This window comes from Rhamphochromis longiceps, linkage group LG3 (assembly GCF_057381845.1).
Source record: "Rhamphochromis longiceps isolate RC_006_pf linkage group LG3, R_longiceps_female_GT1.1, whole genome shotgun sequence".
Taxonomy (NCBI): Eukaryota; Metazoa; Chordata; class Actinopteri; order Cichliformes; family Cichlidae; genus Rhamphochromis; species Rhamphochromis longiceps.
Window position 1 is genome coordinate 40,085,536 of NC_140559.1, and position 20,394 is coordinate 40,105,929.

At 38.8% G+C, this 20,394-nt stretch overlaps 1 protein-coding gene across 1 annotated transcript; it reads right to left on the minus strand.

The window, feature by feature from the left end:
• Positions 1–5,990: 5,990 nt before the first annotated feature.
• On the minus strand, positions 5,991–10,778 carry LOC146674650 (Fc receptor-like protein 4). Its single transcript, XM_085401105.1, has 12 exons — positions 10,478–10,778; positions 10,077–10,355; positions 9,904–9,906; positions 8,559–8,822; positions 8,149–8,436; positions 7,086–7,196; positions 6,970–6,985; positions 6,788–6,879; positions 6,610–6,660; positions 6,469–6,522; positions 6,292–6,354; positions 5,991–5,998 (listed from the first exon to the last, which is right to left on the minus strand). The coding sequence occupies exons 1-12, from the start codon at positions 10,776–10,778 to the stop codon at positions 5,991–5,993; spliced, it is 1,530 nt and encodes a 509-aa protein (XP_085257231.1).
• Positions 10,779–20,394: the final 9,616 nt, after the last annotated feature.

Consider the following 20,394-nt stretch of genomic DNA (forward strand, 5'->3'; position numbering starts at 1 on the left):
CAGGTGTGTTTCGCCTTCCCTCCACTTTTCTGTGGGAAAGGAAAAATACATTAAGATGTTACTTCATGTTTTTATGTTATTTGCAGTTTATATGTTAACATAAGTGCAAAAGTTTCAGTACATATCAATATGTCATGAGGCTTGAAGACAGGAAGTCTCTGTGATACTGCAGAGTCCAGCAGACAGTTTGGAGTCAAACACTGACGTCATCATCACAGGTGTAGGAACCATTTCTGTAACAGCAGCCAAACAGACACATTAGTATCAGTAGGTTTAGATGATTTACTGGCTCCTCTGCTGGTTACAAAGCAGTGATTATACTTTGGAGTTTTGTGTTATACTGTGAGGAACTGGCCTGTTTGGAAGTTGCAGTAAGAAGAAAAACATGTCTGTATATGATGTTGTGGACAGAGAGAGTGATGGATGATTTTATTTATCTCAGAGATAAATGAACATTTACAGCACGTCCATGCAGAGACTCTTAAAGACATGAGCGTGAGAAACAAGCTTTTCACCGTTTCTCTTGATGCCCACATGCTTTATTTATCCTTTAGTCCAGCATGTGTCATCACCACAATAAAGCTACTTTTAACCTGTTTTCACACATTGTCATACCTGCACATTTCCACTGTGCTGTGTTGACTTTAAAGAAGACAAACGTTAGACTTCAGGCTGAAACCACAGGCTGCATTTCCTCTTTTCTTGGAGGCCCAGACAGAAATTTTGTGGTATCAGATTTTCAGCAGATAAAAATAAACCAACAACAGTCTTTTCCACACATGCAGTCATCACAGTCTGCACAGAAGAACAAAGGGGGGTCAGAAAATAATTAAAGGGTGACCTGAACCACTAGACTCACATGTCATATGTACTCTTGTCTACACGCTGAGGCATCTGTCAATTAATATTAATCTGAAACATCATCACCCTCCTTTTTTCTTCTTTGTGTGTGTGTTTGTATTCAGATTTGTGAAGTTGTGCCCTTAATCTTCATAACATCAAAATCAATAATCAAAAACACCAGCAAAGTGCATCATGATGAGACCCAGAATCAAAACATTACAGCAAAGCTGAATACACTAGTGTATATAACACCCAGCAGTGTGGTAAATTGTGCTGAGAGAGTATCTGCACCCCATAAGACCAAGAAGCCAAGAGCACCTCTGTCAGTGCGTTCACGTGGCTAGTGGGTCCTCTCTGTGGCTGACTGGCTGTTAACCCAGTGAGTGAGAGTTTCTCCCACTGCATTGGGCCGTATCCTTCTGCTGCACTAAAGGACAGTTTTGCAGCCATGTAGCTCTGCTCATGTCATGTGCAGCCTTCCCACATCACATAATTTCTGGGCATGACTGTGGAGTCCATCAGAGCCTCCATGTCCCTCACCCCGAATCGACAGCAGACCTTCGGGGTGTGCCTAGACCCATTTGGGCTTCACTCGTGGGGTCAGCTCCTGAGGCTGAGGGCTCTACAGTCTACAGCTCTTATATCAGTCATTGGGCGTCTCTGACATAAATATGCTGGAGCTGCAAGCTGTCATCCTGGCACTCAAGCAGTTTCTGTCGTGACTGTTAGGGTACCAAGTTATCATCAAGACAGAAATCATGGTCACAGTAGCCTACATCAACAGGTAAGGGGGCCGAGGGTCTCCCCTCCTCTGCACGATAGCTACCAGACTGTGGCAGTGGGCTCACCCCGTTCTACTCACTGAAAGCAGTTTATGTGCCAGGACCATTGAACGTGACAGTGGACATTACAATATGTTGAGGGGGAGCCCGATCCAAGAGGAGTGGAGACTCCATCCAGAGGTGGTCCACCAGATCTGGAGTCGCTTCAGAGGGGCAGAAGTTTTTTCCCCCAGAGAATCGACACATTGTCATCTGTTCTTCTCCCTGCAGACAACTTGGTGCACTCCTCACCACAGGCTCTTCTCTGTGCCTTCCCTCCATACCCCTCCTCCAGTTATTCCTTCACCAGGTCCAGACCGAGGAGTTGATCCTGGTGACCCCTCTTTGGCCACACATGCTAGTTTTCAGTTATCCTGCCAGTCATGACCAGGACACCCCCGGAGCTCCCTGTTCTGAGTGACCTCCTGTTCCAGGTGAGGGGGTCACTGTTCCATCTTTTCCCAGTAGGGCTCAGGGTGACAGCCTGTACCGTGAGAGGGAGAGGCTCCATGCCTGGCCTGATCTAAAAGTGAGAATGCTGCAGGAGTTTTGTGCGCCATCCACCAGGACTGCCTACTGCTTTCTTCGGGGGCTGTTTGCCTCCTGGTGTTCGGCCCACCAGCTGGACCCCTGCACAAGGAGGCAGCTGGGAGCCAGGTTGCCCTGTGCCATCTCTGTGCTTTGGCACAGAACTTCTTGCTTATTCGGCCGTTCAGGAAGTCAGACCAGCCGTTTGTGAGCTTCCACTATGGAATTCTGGTCAGACCCTTGTCTAAGTCTCGATTGTCCCACAGGGTTGTGGAGGCCATTCAGCAGGTGTATGCCTCTTCGGATGTTCCCCTCCCTTCCAGAGTGCGGACCCACTGTGTCACAATATTAAAAATTTTAATCACTTTCAGCCAATAATCAATATACATATATTTTTTAATTAAAATCATTAACCTATCACAGAGAGAGCTATGTGTGCATGCAGCTAAATTTGTCCACCCCTACAAACAGTCACGTGTTAGAGAGCACAGCTCATGCAGTGAAAACCTTGTGTGCTGTCCATGGTGCTGAAATTATATCAGTTTAATGAATTTAATATCACTACTTATTAGTCGTGTGCAATACTGCAAGATTTGGTATCAATCTAATACCAAGTAAATACCAGGGCTATATAGGGGAGACCGGGGATAGTTGTAACGTGGGTCAGTTGTAACACTTCCAATTTCTCCAATCAGGGCTAAGTTTCAAATGATGTGACTCATCCTGTACATGCCCAATTCAGTTCTGCTATCACATGTGAAAAATCAGCACATTTTGTCAAACACAGATAATTTAACATGAAAAAAAGTAATTTGTATGCCAAAAAGTAAGTTTTTCTACTTTATTTCAATTTCTAATAGCATTATCTGCTTTGCAGTTAAACTCATCAAACTTAAATTATGTTATTTGTATGTCTATGGGGATATATTCTGTGTAGGTCTTTAGTGCTAATGTTTTAGCCGTTGGCTGTAATGTTAGCTAGTTCATGGCTATAGGAGTCTGGGTCAGTTGTAACAGCAACAGTCTGAGTTAGTTGTAACAATAATGCAGATGTTACAACTTACCACACTATTACTTTAACTTATATTAAACACTTTGGGGCAATGACATCAGCAGAGAGAGGCTCACTGGTCGCTTTTGTATATGCGGTTAATGCCATTGGCAACACAATTCCTCCACTGTTTGTGTTCCCACACATACATTATGCAAACCACTGTGTCAGAGATGGACCAGTAGGAAGTACTGGTAGTGGAAATAAATCAGGATGGGTGCAAGAAACAGATTTCCTCATCTTTCTGAAGCACTTTGCAAACCACACCAAGGTAAGCCATGATAAAAAGTAATGGAATTGCGATGCTGGTGAACAACTACATTTTTTCAGCTTCATTGTTATGTTCAAAATTGGTGCAAGAGCTGTAGGTTATAATGCCCACTGAGCCAATGAGGCCAAACTCAAGGAAGACCAACCAAAATGAATGAAATATTCAGTTGCAGAAATTTCCATAATTTGTCTTTTTTGAGGGGTTGAAATATGTTCAAAAGCTAGATTTCTGCATTCTGTCACACACACACAGCTACATAAATGGATGTAAGTGCATTCATGTGTTGAATAAACAAAGATTACATGTTAATGTTTTGTTAGTACCCTTATTTCATTGTGTTACATTTTACCCCAGGATATGTTACAACTAACCCAGACTATGGGGTTAATTGTAACATTTCACTGTTCGTGTTTGAGACCATACCATGCAATGGGTAATTGTGCTGCAGAGAAAATAGCTGCACTATTTAATAGCAGAGACATGTAAATACTTTGCATTACATTTTGAATCCACTACCTTAAAAGAGCTTCAATTTACAGACAGAAATGTCAAAAATGTTACAACTATCCCCGGTCTCCCCTACTGGTACCAGTACCAATACTTTTTAATAATTACCATCATCAGTGTTGCTAATTCTGAATGAATTTTCATGACCTTTAAGACAGCCAGGTTGCTTCTTAGATGAAACTGCAGCAGTGCGTACAGGAAAGAAACAGAAAGTAAAGTATCGAGTTCATTACACTCGTAAGGAAAAAGAACGTGTTGGTTGACCAGGAGGACTGGGAGACCATGACAGATACAATAAATTATAAATGGATTATGTCTCCCTCTATTGGCCACCAGCTGTAAACACAGCCCAGTGATTGTACTTGGAAGATGTGTTCAGAGTCTGACATGAGAAATATGGGAGAGGAACTATATCTGTATGTCCACACTGAAAGCTGAGGATTTTCTGGGGAAAAAAAGGGCAAAAGCTGTCACTTACAGTATGATTTCTGACACTTTTACAGCCAAGATTATGATACCTGGTAAAGGGTCTTTTAAAGGACCTTTGAACAATGATATCTGCTGTTTTTTGTCTGTACCATTCGGCACTGTATTTTTGTCTGACATTTTTCTAAATAAGAGTTTTCATCAGTTCTCACAGTGTGGTATTTTTCCTAGTACAGGTAGATCATATAAAATGTGCAGTCCACACAGAGAACAAGCGCAGTGCTACAGGGGCACACCTGACACTTTTGTATCCCTTGAACTAAGGAAATACTTTATATTTATATCTGACAATATCAGCATGTAGCTGTCAAGAGAACAACACTGTGCTGTTATTGTCTGCATTTCTTGTTGCCTGTTTGCTAAAACAAGTCATTTACTTTTTCTCTTCAACCACAGGCTGCTTTTCCTCTTTTCTGGGGGCTCAGGCAGAAATCATGAGTCATTTTCAGCTGATTAATAAATAGGATATAGCAGACAGTTAGAAAATACATTTTTATCCACATATAAGCATCACGGGTCACTCAGAAGAACAAAGACGTTTTGTCGTGATATTATTTGATTATTTTTAAAAGCACCACAATTATTTTACACACATCAAACTGTAAACAGCATAAAAGACACAAACATCACCTACAGAAAACAATTTGATCACACACAAAATGTTCTCTGTCATGGCCTCAGTGATGACATGAATAACATTGTAAAATCTGAACATTGACAATAAGTTTTTGTTTTCTTATAAATCAGCAGTATAATGCATCATAAGACAGTGTAATATTTCATTCCTGCTTTTTCTCAGAACAAATAATCAACTAATTTTATTACATGTACATGGGGATTTTCACAGTTCAGCATCAATCATCAAAATCTGCTGGGGCAGTCCCAACAGCACACAGAGGTCAACAACCTTTGTCTTCTCAAAACTAGGCGCCTGCTAATGTCTCTCTATCTGCTGTCTCCCTTTCTCGTGTCCTTGCTGCCCATTTCTTCACACACTGTGTTCTCCTTTCTGTCGCCTCTGCTTCTCACATACACCTCTGACTTATTCTCCCAATTCTGTGTGTCTGCTCTATGTGTGAGTGTTTAGCAGCTTGACCTATGGCCTACTTAAATGAATAACGAATATAATGCTTTACTATCGTTAATACAACTAAATCCCTGATACTAAAATAATCTATTCTTACACTTTAAAGATAACATGTAAAATTCAGCAGGAAGTGAGTGAACATCTTATAGAAATAAAACAAAGAGACTGAAACAAACTCACAGAACCAAATCATGAAATTGTGTCTTGATGGAAACAATGTCCCACACCATCCACCCTCCACTTATTACAACAGAAATAAACACAATAGGATTTTAATACAAAGATGAACCATATAATCAGTCTTCCAGTGTTGATATTAAACCAAGAGCATGTCATTGCTTACACTGACGTTGCTCATGTTGTTCGTGAGTCTTGAGTTTTGTTGAAATAATCTTTTTATGGACCTGAAACAAAATCAGAACAAATACGAGTTTGAAAGTGAAAAACAAAGAAATAATGTTGCCAAAGATGTGATGATGCTTTCTGACCTTTTACACGTTCATGCTTTAATCACACAGAACTGATCTCATCTATTTTATTCAGACATCACAACAGCAGCAGAACACAACTAAAGCCAATCGTATAAAAAGTGATTCAGCTCATCAGCTCCACAAACTTTAGCAATGATGTCACACATTTAACTGCACATGTAATCTGATTACTAATGACTCAGTGTGTGTAGAGTTCACATTTGCACCTGAGGCTGATTCAGGATTCACATTATTGTAGTCAGAGCTCTCCTCTGTGCCATCATGTCTGCCTGTAGTGATGATGGATTATTGTGTTTAATAACATGGAGACTGTCTTCCTCTAAAATGACACAAGTTACAAAAACATTCGACCAATTATTACATTTCATGTTTCTTGTACTCACTCCTTTTATCAAGACCTTCAAGCTGAAATCCAGATGTGACATTGTTGTATTCATCTGCTGAAATAATGAAGTTTGATCAGTCAGAATAAATATTTACATTTCTTACAGCTCTGCTATTATCAAAGTTTATACTGTTTGTACCACTTCCAGTGTTTCCAGAGCCTCTGATTGAGTCATAGACTGAAAGATCACCTACAAGTCATTGAAAATAAGAAAGAAGGAAGAAAAATATTATTTCTTTTTGTTTTTGTCACTGTTTGCTGGAAAACTGAGTGTTGAAAACTGTATTAAAGAGAAAAGTAATAATTTCTGGTCTCACCATGAAGAAGAGAGGAGTAAACCTGAGTTTCATTCTGGTTGGATGTTTGTTGTGAAGCAGAGCTTTGATTGGTGCTCTGAGACTGAGTGCGACTGAAACAAAAAAATGTAAGTTTAATGAGGAATAATTCAAAGTTAGCTTCATTTGAAGTTATATAAATGAAACTAAACTGCTGCACCAACCTGTTACAACAGGGTTCTGTAAAAAGCACAAAGATTATTACATCAGTTTGTTTAAAAGTGTCACAGCATTAAAAAAAATATTTTTCTTGTAAATTTTCAAACAGAAAGTCTCTCACCCTTTATCTGTTTATAGCAACACATCAGCAGCAGCACGACAATAATTCCACTAACAAGTCCGATGATGAACGGAACGATAAATGAACTTCTTTCACATCCAAAACCTGAAACTAGAAAATGTCAGATTTTGGATCTGAAATCTTAATATAAAGAAACAAAAACTGATGTTTATATTGAGATTTTCTGTTTCCTGCCAGAAACTGTCAGCATGACTCTGCTCTGTGGTTTCATGTTGTGACTCCTGTTCTACACTACTTGCAGTCTTACTTGTAGAATTGTTACAGAACTAATTGTGAATTTATGTTGATTTGGAGATTTGCTGAAAATAATTGTTTCACATTCACAATCCCACCTAGTCTCCCCTCCTTGGATCACATTCCTGACACTGATTCTCTAGACTCCACATTTTACATGACTACTCATATTCAACCATTTCCAGTAAGAACATTTTTACAATGCCAAAGAGGTTACCATGAGATATAATGCTGTTTGACCTTCATAGTAATCCTCAATCATCAATCGTTTTGATCAAAGCTGTGAAAGTTTTATATTTTCTTTGCTGTATTTAAAAAGTACTTGAAGATTGATTAATAAGCTGGTCCGTCTTTAGGACCTGGGAGTTTAAAGGGATCAATCTCAATCAGCCTTCTGCTAAAGGTGAGTGGCAGTGACTCAGAGTTATGAGACTGTTAATCATAGAAACAGTACCACTATTTTTGGTGGTATGTCTGTGTGTGTTTATTTATTTGATCAGATGATAGTTCAGAATTACTTTTATTCTTTTTATAGAAATTGTAGATCAATTGTTATTTGTTTGAATATATTATTTATTTATCCTGTTTATATCAGTATTGTCCTCAGGTGATGGAGCAGCAGGTCAGCATTGGCGTCTCTATACCAGCTGAAGGTTCATGACACAAAGTGGTGACAAACTGTCTACAATGAGGCTACTATCAGCTGCAGCTCTTTGTCTGACTAACAATGTAACATGCTTTGTAGACCATTGAATTCATCCTGTGCTGACCATTATGACATTTGTCAAATGGAGATCACACAACAAACATGACTTACTTGATACTGACAATGTGAAGGCTTCACTCCACTCTGTTGAAGAATATGAGTCATCTCTGCGTCGACTCTTACACATGTAGTCTCCACTGCTGGACTCAGAAACTCTGAATGTCACATCATTATTGTGTGTCCACTGTGTGGGTGTCCTGGGTCGTCTCCATTCATACTCCCACTCAGTGGTTTCACCTCCTTCCTGCACCTCACATGTCAGAGTGATCGTCTCACCTCTGAATATCTGAGGCCAGTTGGGTTGTTGTTTTACAACAACTTTATTGGAAACTGTTCACACATATTAACAGTTGAGATACAAACAGAAACATGAAATCAACACAGAAAACTCAACATTGTATGTTTGATAATCATGAGTGAATGTATATTTCAAACTAAATTACTGAACTCACTGGTTTTCTCAATGGTGACATCATCACTTATATCAGTGTAGTAAACTGGGTTTCCTCTTGTTCCTCTGCAGCTGTAGATTCCTCCTTCAGATACTCTGATATCTCTGTTTTGTTGATCTCTGATTTTACCTTCATAGATTCTTTGGGTTCGTCTGAACCACTCATATTTCCATCCATCAGAGCTCTGCACAGAGCAGGTCAGTGTCACACTGCCCCCTACTGGTATGATTGTTGTTCCTGCTGTCAGTGTGGCCCTGGGTTTATCTGCAATTAATTTACAGGAAAAAGTAGAATAGATTGTCACTTGTCTCAGGAAGAAATTTCTTACAACACTGATCACACTTTAAATATTCACTGAGTAGTTTTGTATAAATGAGTAATCAGCAAATCAGACATATTAGACTGTGTTACAAAATCAAATTCCCTCTGATTTATTACCTGCCTATATTATATAATTTCCTCCTCGCCCTCTGTGGGCGGTCTTCTTTCAAGGTCAGGTCCTCTGCCAGAGGCCTGGGAGCTTGAGGGTCTTGCACAGTATCTTTCCTGTTCGTAGGACTGCACTCGTCTGGACAGAGATCTTGGATGTTGGTTCCTGGGATCTGCTGGAGCCACTTGCCTAGCTTGGGATCACTGCACCTAGCGCTCCGATTACCTCTGGGACCCCTGTTACTTTCACCCTCCACATATTCTCAAGGTCTTCTCTGAGCCCTTGTTACTTCTCCATCTTCTTGTGTTCCTTTTTCCTGATGTTGCTGTCATTCGGTATCACTACGTCTATTACTAAAGCCGTCTTCTTCCACTTATGTACCACCCCTGTGTCCGGTTGGTTAGGCATCACCATTTTGTGCAGCTGTAACTGGAAGTCCCACAGGATCTTAGCTTGGTCATTCTTGATCACCCTACGGGAGGTCTCCCATTTTGGCCTCAGAGCTTCCAGGCCATACTCGGCACAGATGTTTCTGTACACTATGCTGGCCACTTGGTTATGGCGTTCCATGTGTGCCCTGCCTGCTAGCATCTTGGACCCCGCTGTTATGTGCTGGATTCTCTCAGGGGCATCTTTACACAGCCTGCCCCTGGGGTCTTGCCTGATGTGGCAGACCCCAGCCTCTATGGATCTTGTGTTCAGAGTCTGTGCCTGTGCTGCCCTGATTAGTGCCTCTGTGTTGTGTTTCAGTCCAGCTTTGTCCAGCCACTGGCAGGACTTCTGGATGTCATCCACTTCCTCTATCTGCCGGTTGTACATAACCTGCAGATACTATACTATATTTTCATCCTGTTTATTTATGTCATTATTGTCCTCAGGTGATGGAGCAGCAGGTCAGTATTGGCGTCTCTATACCAGCTGAAGGTTCATGACACAAAGTGGTGACAAACTGTCTACAATGAGGCTACTATCAGCTGCAGCTCTTTGTCTGACTAACAATGTAACATGCTTTGTAGACCATTGAATTCATCCTGTGCTGACCATTATGACATTTGTCAAATGGAGATCACACAACAAACATGACTTACTTGATGCTGACAATGTGAAGGCTTCACTCCACTCTGTTGAAGAATATGAGTCATCTCTGCGTCGACTCTTACACATGTAGTCTCCACTGCTGGACTCAGACACTCTGAATGTCACATCATTATTGTGTGTCCACTGTGTGGGTGTCCTGGGTCCTCTCCATTCATACCACCACTCAGTGGTTTCACCTCCTTCCTGCACCTCACATGTCAGAGTGATCGTCTCACCTCTGAATATCTGAGGCCAGTTGGGTTGTTGTTTTACAACAACTTTATTGGAAACTGTTCACACATATTAACAGTTGAGATACAAACAGAAACATGAAATCAACACAGAAAACTCAACATTGTATGTTTGATAATCATGAGTGAATGTATATTTCAAACTAAATTACTGAACTCACTGGTTATCTCAATGGTGACATCATCACTTATATCAGTGTAGTAAACTGGGTTTCCTCTTGTTCCTCTGCAGCGGTAGATTCCTCCTTGAGATACTCTGATATCTCTGTTTTGTTGATCTCTGATTTGAACTTCAGAGGTTGTTTGGGTTCGTCTGAACCACTCATATTTCCATCCATCAGAGCTCTGCACAGAGCAGGTCAGTGTCACACTGCCCCCTACTGGTATGATTGTTGTTCCTGCTGTCAGTGTGGCCCTGGGTTTATCTGATGTTATGAAAAAGGAAACATGTACATTTTTCATCCTCTTGACTAAAAATACAAGAAAATACATTTAAACTTTAAAAACTCCCCAGATGAAAGAACAAACTTTTTTCTCTGCACTTTAAGACAGTTTGATTTTCTGTTGCTGAATTGTGTCTATGTCAACATGATGCCAGAGCTGCAGTAACTCTTACATCACAAAGTAAGGATAGTAAAACTATTTGTCCATTTTCTGGCCTGAAGAAGTTACACTGAATGTAAACTAATGGAGTTCACTGCTGAAGGAAACACAATGATGTGTTAAGAGGGAAATGTTTGGTGTTTGTTTTATACTGTATAATAGAAAGAAGTCACCTTTTGTGAAGGTTTAAATGTTTCTTTTCCTTTTTAAAACTATATTTTTATCTGCTGTTGCTGTTATTATACATTAAAACACATACATGTAGTAATGATCGATTACAGCATTTGTGAGCAAAGTAACAGGTAAAATACAGCAGTCCTGGTTAAAGTTTCAAATTTCACAGCATGAAAAAAGTTTCCATAACAAAATTAATTAAAGATACTCTGTATTTTATACTATTTCTGAATATTTGAACACACATTATGAATAAATGCTACTGGTTACAGTGATAAAGCAGGGAGGTCTTCACTGATACAGTCAGAGACAGTAACTAACATCAAATATCAAAAATCACATCATTAATAATATCAGTAAATCAAACATATCCATCACTTATGTGGTTCTACATTCACACACACACACACACTGAACTGGACCATCTTCAGGTTCTGTGAGTGACTTTAAAGGGCTCAATCTCAGTATCCTCCTGCTGGAGGTGACTAGTGGTGGAGATTATGGTAGTCATAGTAACAGTAACAATATTTTTATGTTTATGTTATATTTTTAACTTCCCTCCCTCGATTCTCCTCCATCTGCTGCTTTGCTCTGGTGTCTTTTTTGGAGTGAAGCTGGTGTGGCTCCAACCATAAATGTTTTCAATTGAGCTCTAAATCTAATTGGTCATCATTGCTTTTTGTATTAAAAACAGTCATGTGTGTGTTTTATTTTAACAAATGGCAGTGTTTTATGAGAGGACAGGCCAGAATGACTTAAAAAAAAATACAAACTGTAGATTTATTGTTATTTGTTGTAAACTACTACTACTACTATTATTATTATTATTATTATTATTATTATTATTATTATTATTATTATTATCATTATTATTATTATTATCTCTGTTTATTTCTGTCAGTATTGTCCTCAGGTGATGGAGCAGCAGGTCAGCATTGGCGTCTCTATACCAGCTGAAAGTTCGTGACACAAAGTGGTGACAAACTGTCTACAATGAGGCTACTATCAGCTGCAGCTCTTTGTCTGACTAACAATGTAACATGCTTTGTAGACCATTGAATTCATCCTGTGCTGACCATTATGACATTTGTCAAATGGAGATCACACAACAAACATGACTTACTTGATACTGACAATGTGAAGGCTTCACTCCACTCTGTTGAAGAATATGAGTCATCTCTGCGTCGACTCTTACACATGTAGTCTCCACTGCTGGACTCAGAAACTCTGAATGTCACATCATTATTGTGTGTCCACTGTGTGGGTGTCCTGGGTCCTCTCCATCCATACTCCCACTCAGTGGTTTCACCTCCTTCCTGCACCTCACATGTCAGAGTGATCGTCTCACCTCTGAATATCTGAGGCCAGTTGGCTTGTTGTTTTACAACAACTTTATTGGAAACTGTTCACACATATTAACAGTTGAGATACAAACAGAAACATGAAATCAACACAGAAAACTTCACATTGTATGTTTGATAATCATGAGTGAATGTATATTTCAAACTAAATGACTGAACTCACAGGTTATCTCAATGGTGACATCATCACTTCTATCAGTGTAGTAAACTGGGTTTCCTCTTGTTCCTCTGCAGCTGTAGATTCCTCCTTGAGATACTCTGATATCTCTGTTTTGTTGATCTCTGATTTTACCTTCAGAGGTTGTTTGGGTTCGTCTGAACCACTCATATTTCCATCCATCAGAGCTCTGCACAGAGCAGGTCAGTGTCACACTGCCCCCTACTGGTATGATTGTTGTTCCTGCTGTCAGTGTGGCCCTGGGTTTATCTGATGTTATGAAAAAGGAGGAAAATTATATAAATATGCAGATGATTCATTAAAATTGCATAAAAACAATCAATCATACCTAAAACAGATCTGAAGATTTTCAGTTAGTGACTCTGGGTAAATGGATATGGCCCTGGGTCTATATGCTGTTATGAAAAAGCAGGTAAGAAAATATACACCTGATACAATGTAAATGTAAAATATCCTAAATTTTAAAAGATTTCTTCAAGTGACTCAAATTCCAACAAAACAAAATCTACACAAATATTTTCTTTATATTGTTTTTTCTTTCCTCTCAGTTTAAGACATTTCAAATTTTCTCTGATTTCTGTCTCAACATGGTAACAGAGCTGCAGTATAATGAAGGGAATGAGACACAGCAGGAGAGCACAGCTGGGAGTAATAGACTATGTGCACATTAGCATATGCTACTTCCGGTGGGGAAACTCCTGTAGGGCGCTTCGTTTCCGGTGTTATATTCGCTCCTTGTTTACTGCCGCTTTTTCCAAAACAAGTCAACCAAATTGATGAATCGAGGTGAGATTTACATTTCTCGAGATGTCTTGGGCATTTACGGAATATGTATGTAGATGCTGTTCATAGACCTGTCGATATTTTTCCCCCCGCGCCTCAGAGCAGAACAGAGAAAGGATTTAAATTCTATATTTCTCAGTATTTGTAAACAGCGGTCCCTCGTTTATCGCGGGTGTTATGTTCTAAAAATAACCAGCGATAGGTGAAATCAAGTAGCCAATTTTATTTTTTTGATGGTGGTAAACGTTTCGTCGACATTGTTGTGTTTGTTGGGGAAAAAGCAGTGTGACTGCACTTCAGAGTCACACTGCTAGCCATCGATGCAGCGATTGTGTACTGTGCAGCAGAGACGGCACAGAGGAGATCGTCTGCAGCGATCAGGACGCAGGACACAATGTGATGTAAAAAAAAAAACGTGCAAACTTGCACTAACAAATCTGCTAAACAGCGAGTTGAAAGGTGAACCGCGTCATAGCGAAGGACCACTGTAATTTTGAAGGTAAGTCACAACATACCCTTCATAAATACTAATGTATAGAAACCCTTACCAGCAATCATTCATTTTTTGTGTGGCTTTTTTCACGGTTTGTTAACATGCTGTGTAGGTGTGTGTTTGACTAGCTGATATCGACATAACAGGGAAACATCTGGTTTGACTATTCTTCACCTGTAGTTTGAATGCTGAACATTTGCCTGTTTAAATCATGAGACCAGTCACTATACAGAGATGTGCTTCTGAATGTGGATGATGTGTCTTCTGCTGCAGTGATGCAGTTCTGCTTGTGTTGAGTGATGTAAACAACTGATTGATCTAAACTCTTTAAACGTCAAAATTGATCATTAGATTTTTTTATGACACACAGTGGTGAGTGTTCCCACCTTCTGCTCTTTGTAACTTAACGTGATCTTTCAGTTTTTGTGTTTTGGACATGATTTTGGAGGATATCTTCGCAGTAGCGATTGACCGCAAAGTAAAGCTACCAGAAATGTACAACCCCAGATCCGGTCTCAAACCAGGAAGTTATCATTTTCTCGTGCACAGGGTCTATTAGGGGGACGAGACAAGGGAAACAAAACTAGAAACACTGACATGAGACGCAGACCTTCAAAGTAAAACAGGAAACACACCGACTGAACTCTAGACATGTAAACTTAACAGAGACTGAGACAGAACATAGAGACCTGAAACGTGGGACAGAAATGCACAGAGTAAACACAACATGAACACATAAAACAAAACCTAAGAACTAAAACCGTAACAGCCATAACTGATCCTGGGGTAATAATAATAATAATAATAACTACAATAATCAAAACAGCAAAGGACTCAGAACATAAAACATATTATAAAATACCAAAACACACGAGACTCAAAATGCTGAACCGTGACAACTGGAGCATCAGGGGCCAAATCACAAAACACGTTTATGAATGACTGAGCCACACATTTAATTTCTGACTGATTAACATATTATCATTAAAAATAAAAACAGTATTATCAAATATTATAACCCCATTATTGTTTATTATTTTTTAACTTTATAACACTTTATATATTCAGAAATAACTTGGCAGGTTGGGGCCGTAAATCACTTTGTAACATAAGTTTTTGTCATAATATTATCCCCCTCTGATCTCCAAACTTTGGGGAATCCATGTTGTTTTATTTCTTATGACATTTTTAAACTCACCAGTTTCCTGAATGATGACTGGATCACTTTCTACTGTGAGTAAATTTGTCCCTTTTATACGTCCTCTGCAGGCGTAGATGCCGCCTTTAGAGGTCACAAGTTCTCCCTTTGATTCACCAGCTACTTTGGTCTTCTGGTTAGAGTAAACACTGGGTTCTCTGAACCAGTCATATTCAAAGTCAGCAGAGTTCTTCACATCACAGGTCAGTGTGATGTGAAGAACAGCAAAACTCAGTGAGATAATCTGCACTACACACACTGTTGATGTTTTCAGATCAGATAAACATGAAAAGAAAATCCACATGTATGAAGCCACAGCTCTTCAGTAAATGTACAGTTTGTATCGTGGGTGTGTGCTTGATTGCTCACACAGTTAACATGGTTATATTAACATTTTAACCAATAAATCAATGAAATGTTTGGTTCATGATACAAAATATAACACAGAGGACGTCATTTAGAGCAACACAAGAAGAAGAAAACAGTTTCTCACCTTCAGTGTTTCCATGTCTGACTGTACCGAGCACTAAAATAATGAATGAAACATCATCAGACATTATACAACTGACAAAATCACAATAAATATATAAACTGAGTTTTTTTTTTAAATCTTCACATGGCACAGTTATTACTCATCACCAAATATATGTGTTTCTATTAGCTGTGAAACAGGCTGGAAACATGAAAAAAATCTAGTCTGCTGTGTTGAAGCTGTCAGGTAAACAGGTTAAAGCAGTGAAACACTGTAATTGTCACCAGTGAGAAACATTTTCCTTCATCGCTGCCATTCAAACAGTAAAGGTGTGTATTGTACTCACAGAATAACCCCAGCAAACAGAGCAAAGAGTGCCCCATCCTCATGTCCAGCCCTGCACGCTGATCTGCATCTAATCTCAAAGGTTTCGACTTTGCCTTAATAAAGAGAAGCTGCACTTCATGTAGATAAGACCAGAGTTTATATTCAGCTCCTTCTTCTATCGCCTCTCTGTGCTTCCTTCCTTTTACACCAACCTCAAACAGCTCCTGTAGCTTTGACCACAGCAGTCGTGTGACGTGTTCACATTTCCTGTCCACTGCAAACATTTAAGTTTCTTTCCTGTTTAGTGTTCCTACCTTTCTCTGTGATATACAAAGGTGCTCTGTTGCTTAGTTACTGACACACTTTGCAGGTCATAGTTTTATCTTTGTTGTCGTGTCCTGCCTCCACCCTTCAGTATCACAACTACAGACTCACTGATCTGTCTGACTGAATGTGAACAAATTTATCTTTGTCTCCTCTGACAGAAGAATATCCGACCAACATTCATCAAGTTTCTTTTCATCCTCTTTAACAAAGTTTGTTGCTTGGCTTTTTCTGCTCACGTTAAAGAACCTGATGTCTACAGACACACATGCAGTGCACAGATTAACCAGCGGGGATCAGCAACTCATGCAGAGCCCTGAGCTGAGACATCCAACATGGCTGACATCAGTCAACGAGCCTTCAACGATTCCTCAAAGATATTTTCACCAGTTTTCTAAAAGATTTGTGAACATTGTGAAAGGAAACTCAAAGTTTAATGTGTTAAAAAGAAACTTTAATGTTTCTATTTGAAGATAAACTGAGCAACAAATTGTACAAAAATGCCAGATGCAGCTAAAAAAGATTTTTTCCACCTCATGTGAAAAATATTTATTTTTTAGAAGGTTCAAAAAAACACACCAGCTTTTAAAAAGTTTTCATTTTATTTATGATTCAGGCTTTAGAGGGTTAATATCTGAGCTTCTAATAAACAAATAAACAGAGGTCTGATATCAGGACTGTAATAAAACAATTATTAGATTTCTGCCTTTTTTCATTGATGTTGCCACAGTCTGTCACAGCTCCACAGCTCTTCCTTGTCAGTGGGATGTGTTAGTCATCTTCCTCACCTGCTCCAGTCAGCTCAGGTTGGCACATTTGTTCTCCATCCTCAAATAGCTGCACATAAAAGGACCGACTGTTCATCCACTCACTGAGTTACAGCACACTGAGGAAACTAGCCTGACTGCAGAGAATCACCCTTGTAGTTTATCCACTTAATCCAGTCTTCTTCTGTCTCTGATCTTCTCCAGTGTTCAACCTGCAAACCTTCAGTTGTGCAAACACACACCTGCTGTGCAAACACACACCTGCCTGTTCACTCTCTACTCATCTGAGCTCTGTGTGATTACATTTAGAGAAAGTTGGCCCTGTTTTAGCATCTTGTTTTAGATTTTAGATTCTTATGGTTTTCTTTTTCAGATAATAATAATAAATATTAACTATTAACAGTAAATTAGCAATCAAGGCAATTTACACACCGAGGTGTTATTTATAGTAAAATGAAGATCAGTAAATATTTTCTCATGTTTTAAGGAGTGTGAAAACAACAAACCAGAACGTGTAAAACTCTGAGCTCTGTATTCTGCCTGTTTAACGTCTCACAGTCTCCTCATCATCTGTCTGTGCTGTCAGAGCTAAAGCATGTGATCTGGAAGGCAGCTCATATTTAGCTTCAATTGTTCTTCCTCATTTTAGTTCTGCAGGCTGATGGAAATAATGAAGTCACTGTAACGTTTAAGTGCAGAGATGGTGCAGATAAGCCTGCAGCTATGAGGTCACCAACAGTTACAGAAATATTCACACGTTAAAGAAAAAACTTTTCTTAAAGTGCAAAAAATGAACAAAAATATGAAGAAATTTCATTTTGTTTTCAATTATTAGCTTTGAATAAATTAACTTTGGTGCAAATGATTGTTTGATTTACGGATTTATTACATTGATTAATGAAAAATGATGAAGAAGAGGCACTATTTTATAAAGATAACTGAATATTTGATGATCATTACTGTTATTCCAGTACAGGCACATCATGTAAACATGTGTCATGTACACAGAGGTCAAAGTGAAATTCATACTGTGCTCTTTGTCTGTGCTCCTTGTTAACTCTTTGCTGTGAGCTGATAACATAAAACTAAACATCAGCTACACCGAAGACTTGAGGTTGAAACCACAGGCTGCATTTCCTCTGTTCATGGTGACCCAACCAGAAACCATGAGGCCTGTTAGTGGATAAAAAATAAGCCTGTGGCAGAAAAGATGGTGACCACCAACAGTCTTTCACACACATGTAGGCCAGTCAGAAGAGTAAAGATGTTATTCTTTGCAGTTTGATCTTGTGATACTGTTTGATATTGATTCTTGAATAAAACATAATCAATGCATTTCTTTGCAGATCTGAATTTATTTAAAATTTCTTTCAGTGTTTTAAAAGTTTTACATCCGTCAGAAATATACAACATTTTCCACTTGCAAAAACTTCAAGAGATTTATTCAAAAACACAAACACAGGTCAAAAATAACCTGCACTGGTGCTCAACAGCTTTAAATGTTATCAAATCTTTAACTGAGGTTGTTGAGTTTGACTGTACGCTGTGTATTCAGACACATGATGGCAGTGCTGAGAAGTAAAACAGAAAGACTGTAACAGCAGCACAATAATCACACACTCAGAGTAAATGCATAAAACAACAAGAACAAAAAACACTTTCAGCTGTGATTCAGTCATTCAATTTATTTCAAACACATAATAAACTGAATTATTGCTGATCAAATAAACAAAAATACACTAATATAATAATCAAAAACACAGGAGCACTGAGGCCTCGATCCTGTAGGATAATATTTTAACTGGTAATTTAAAGATTAATTTAAATTAATCTATTTTAAAGGCTTAAAGAAAGATAAATTAAAAACATTCAGTCTATACCTTGAATCTCTGCTAAAGGGCAGTATGCTCACTTATATGGTGACACGATCTCCTCAGCACACTCTGTTCACACTCCAAAACTTTGCAGCATCCCAAAAACACCACAGTCCACAGCCTCACATCAGAACAAAGGAGAGAAGAAGAAGAAGAGCACCTGCTGCTACTTCCTTTTTTATACCCTCTGTTTGATCCCCTGGGTCCTAAAGCCATTACACTAATCACAGTAATAATAATGAGCAATAACACTAATAACATTTCAAACACTTTAACGACCTGAATTATTGCTGATCAGATAAAATAAAAATACAATAATAACAGTAAGTTATGAAGAGCTGTAAGAAGCTCACTTCTTTTTCATTAGTAGCTGAGAACCAGCATAAAGTTGTATTACTGCCACCTACACAGCTGTGATGGTAACAGCAGACTCCAAACACTGTTCGTCTTTCAGACTCAGAGTCTGTGCAGAATTTCTCTCACACCACCATTTATTAACCCTGCAATAAAACCTCTAAACTCTCTGCTTCTGCATCCTAATTCACAGATTTAATTAAATCAGGGAACACAGGACTGCATGACATTTTATTAGAAACTAAAATGACATAAAGTCAACAAATTAGTTACAAATGGTAACAGGACAAAATGAAAAGTCACCAGTGTAGTTGTAGTTGCTCTCCCACTTTATAGGACAAAGACATGATTGATAGTGAAGAGGGAAACCCATCTACAGCACAGCTGAGCTATTAGAGTAAGGTGACCACTTGTTGACTTGTAAAAGACTATATGACATTTTTTATTTCACCATTCATTAACTGCACAGAGATGTTATTGTTTAAATATGTTTTCTTCATGTAAACAGTATTATAAAGGTTCTTCATGACTGGCACAAGTGTCCTCTTTTTTGGAAATCAAATTATGGTCACCCTGTATTAGAGGATATGATCAGCACTGTTTATCACCGTCATGCTGATTTTGCAGAAAAATGCCAACCAGGCTCAACCCAGCTGGTTAAGTTTACACCTGACTGACCTGTGCCTCCTCCTCACTGTGACTAAACAATCAGACTCTGCAGGGTCAGACAGATGTTTTGTTGCTGTCTTGTTCTTGGTTGAACCTGTCTGGATTTTTAGCTCTGATGTTTGTGTCGTATTAATGAATTTTAATACTGCTACTTCTCTGAGTCGTGCTGACCGTGATTGATGCAGAGCTTTAATTCTCGGTGATGTTCTGTCTCCATGCAATCTGTCATATGAGATTTAGCCCATGTACAAGTTATCTTTTCATTTAACTATCAGCACATAGAGAGATGATCTGATTAGTTTGTGGATAATTTCATACAGGAAACAAAAATCAAACATAAACATGAAATGTTCAAATGTAAAAAGATTTTATTTCTACCTTCTAACTAAAAGATGCAAAAAATGATCAGAAACACAAAAATACACATGAAATACATTCAAATGTATTCACTGCCTATGATATAATTCTTATTTATATAATGTAAACAAACACAGTTAAAGT

What these genes read in the sequence shown, in the direction of transcription:
- LOC146674650 (XM_085401105.1), bottom strand. Translation starts at nt 10,778, where the DNA reads ATGAAAAATGTACATGTTTCCTTTTTCATAACATCAGATAAACCCAGG. An exon ending in TGTCACCATTGAGATAACCA is followed by an intron (nt 10,356 to 10,477) that starts GTGAGTTCAGTA and finishes ATGTGTGAACAG; the next exon opens with TTTCCAATAAAGTTGTTGTA. An exon ending in TTACTCCTCTCTTCTTCATG is followed by an intron (nt 6,661 to 6,787) that starts GTGAGACCAGAA and finishes AATGACTTGTAG; the next exon opens with GTGATCTTTCAGTCTATGAC.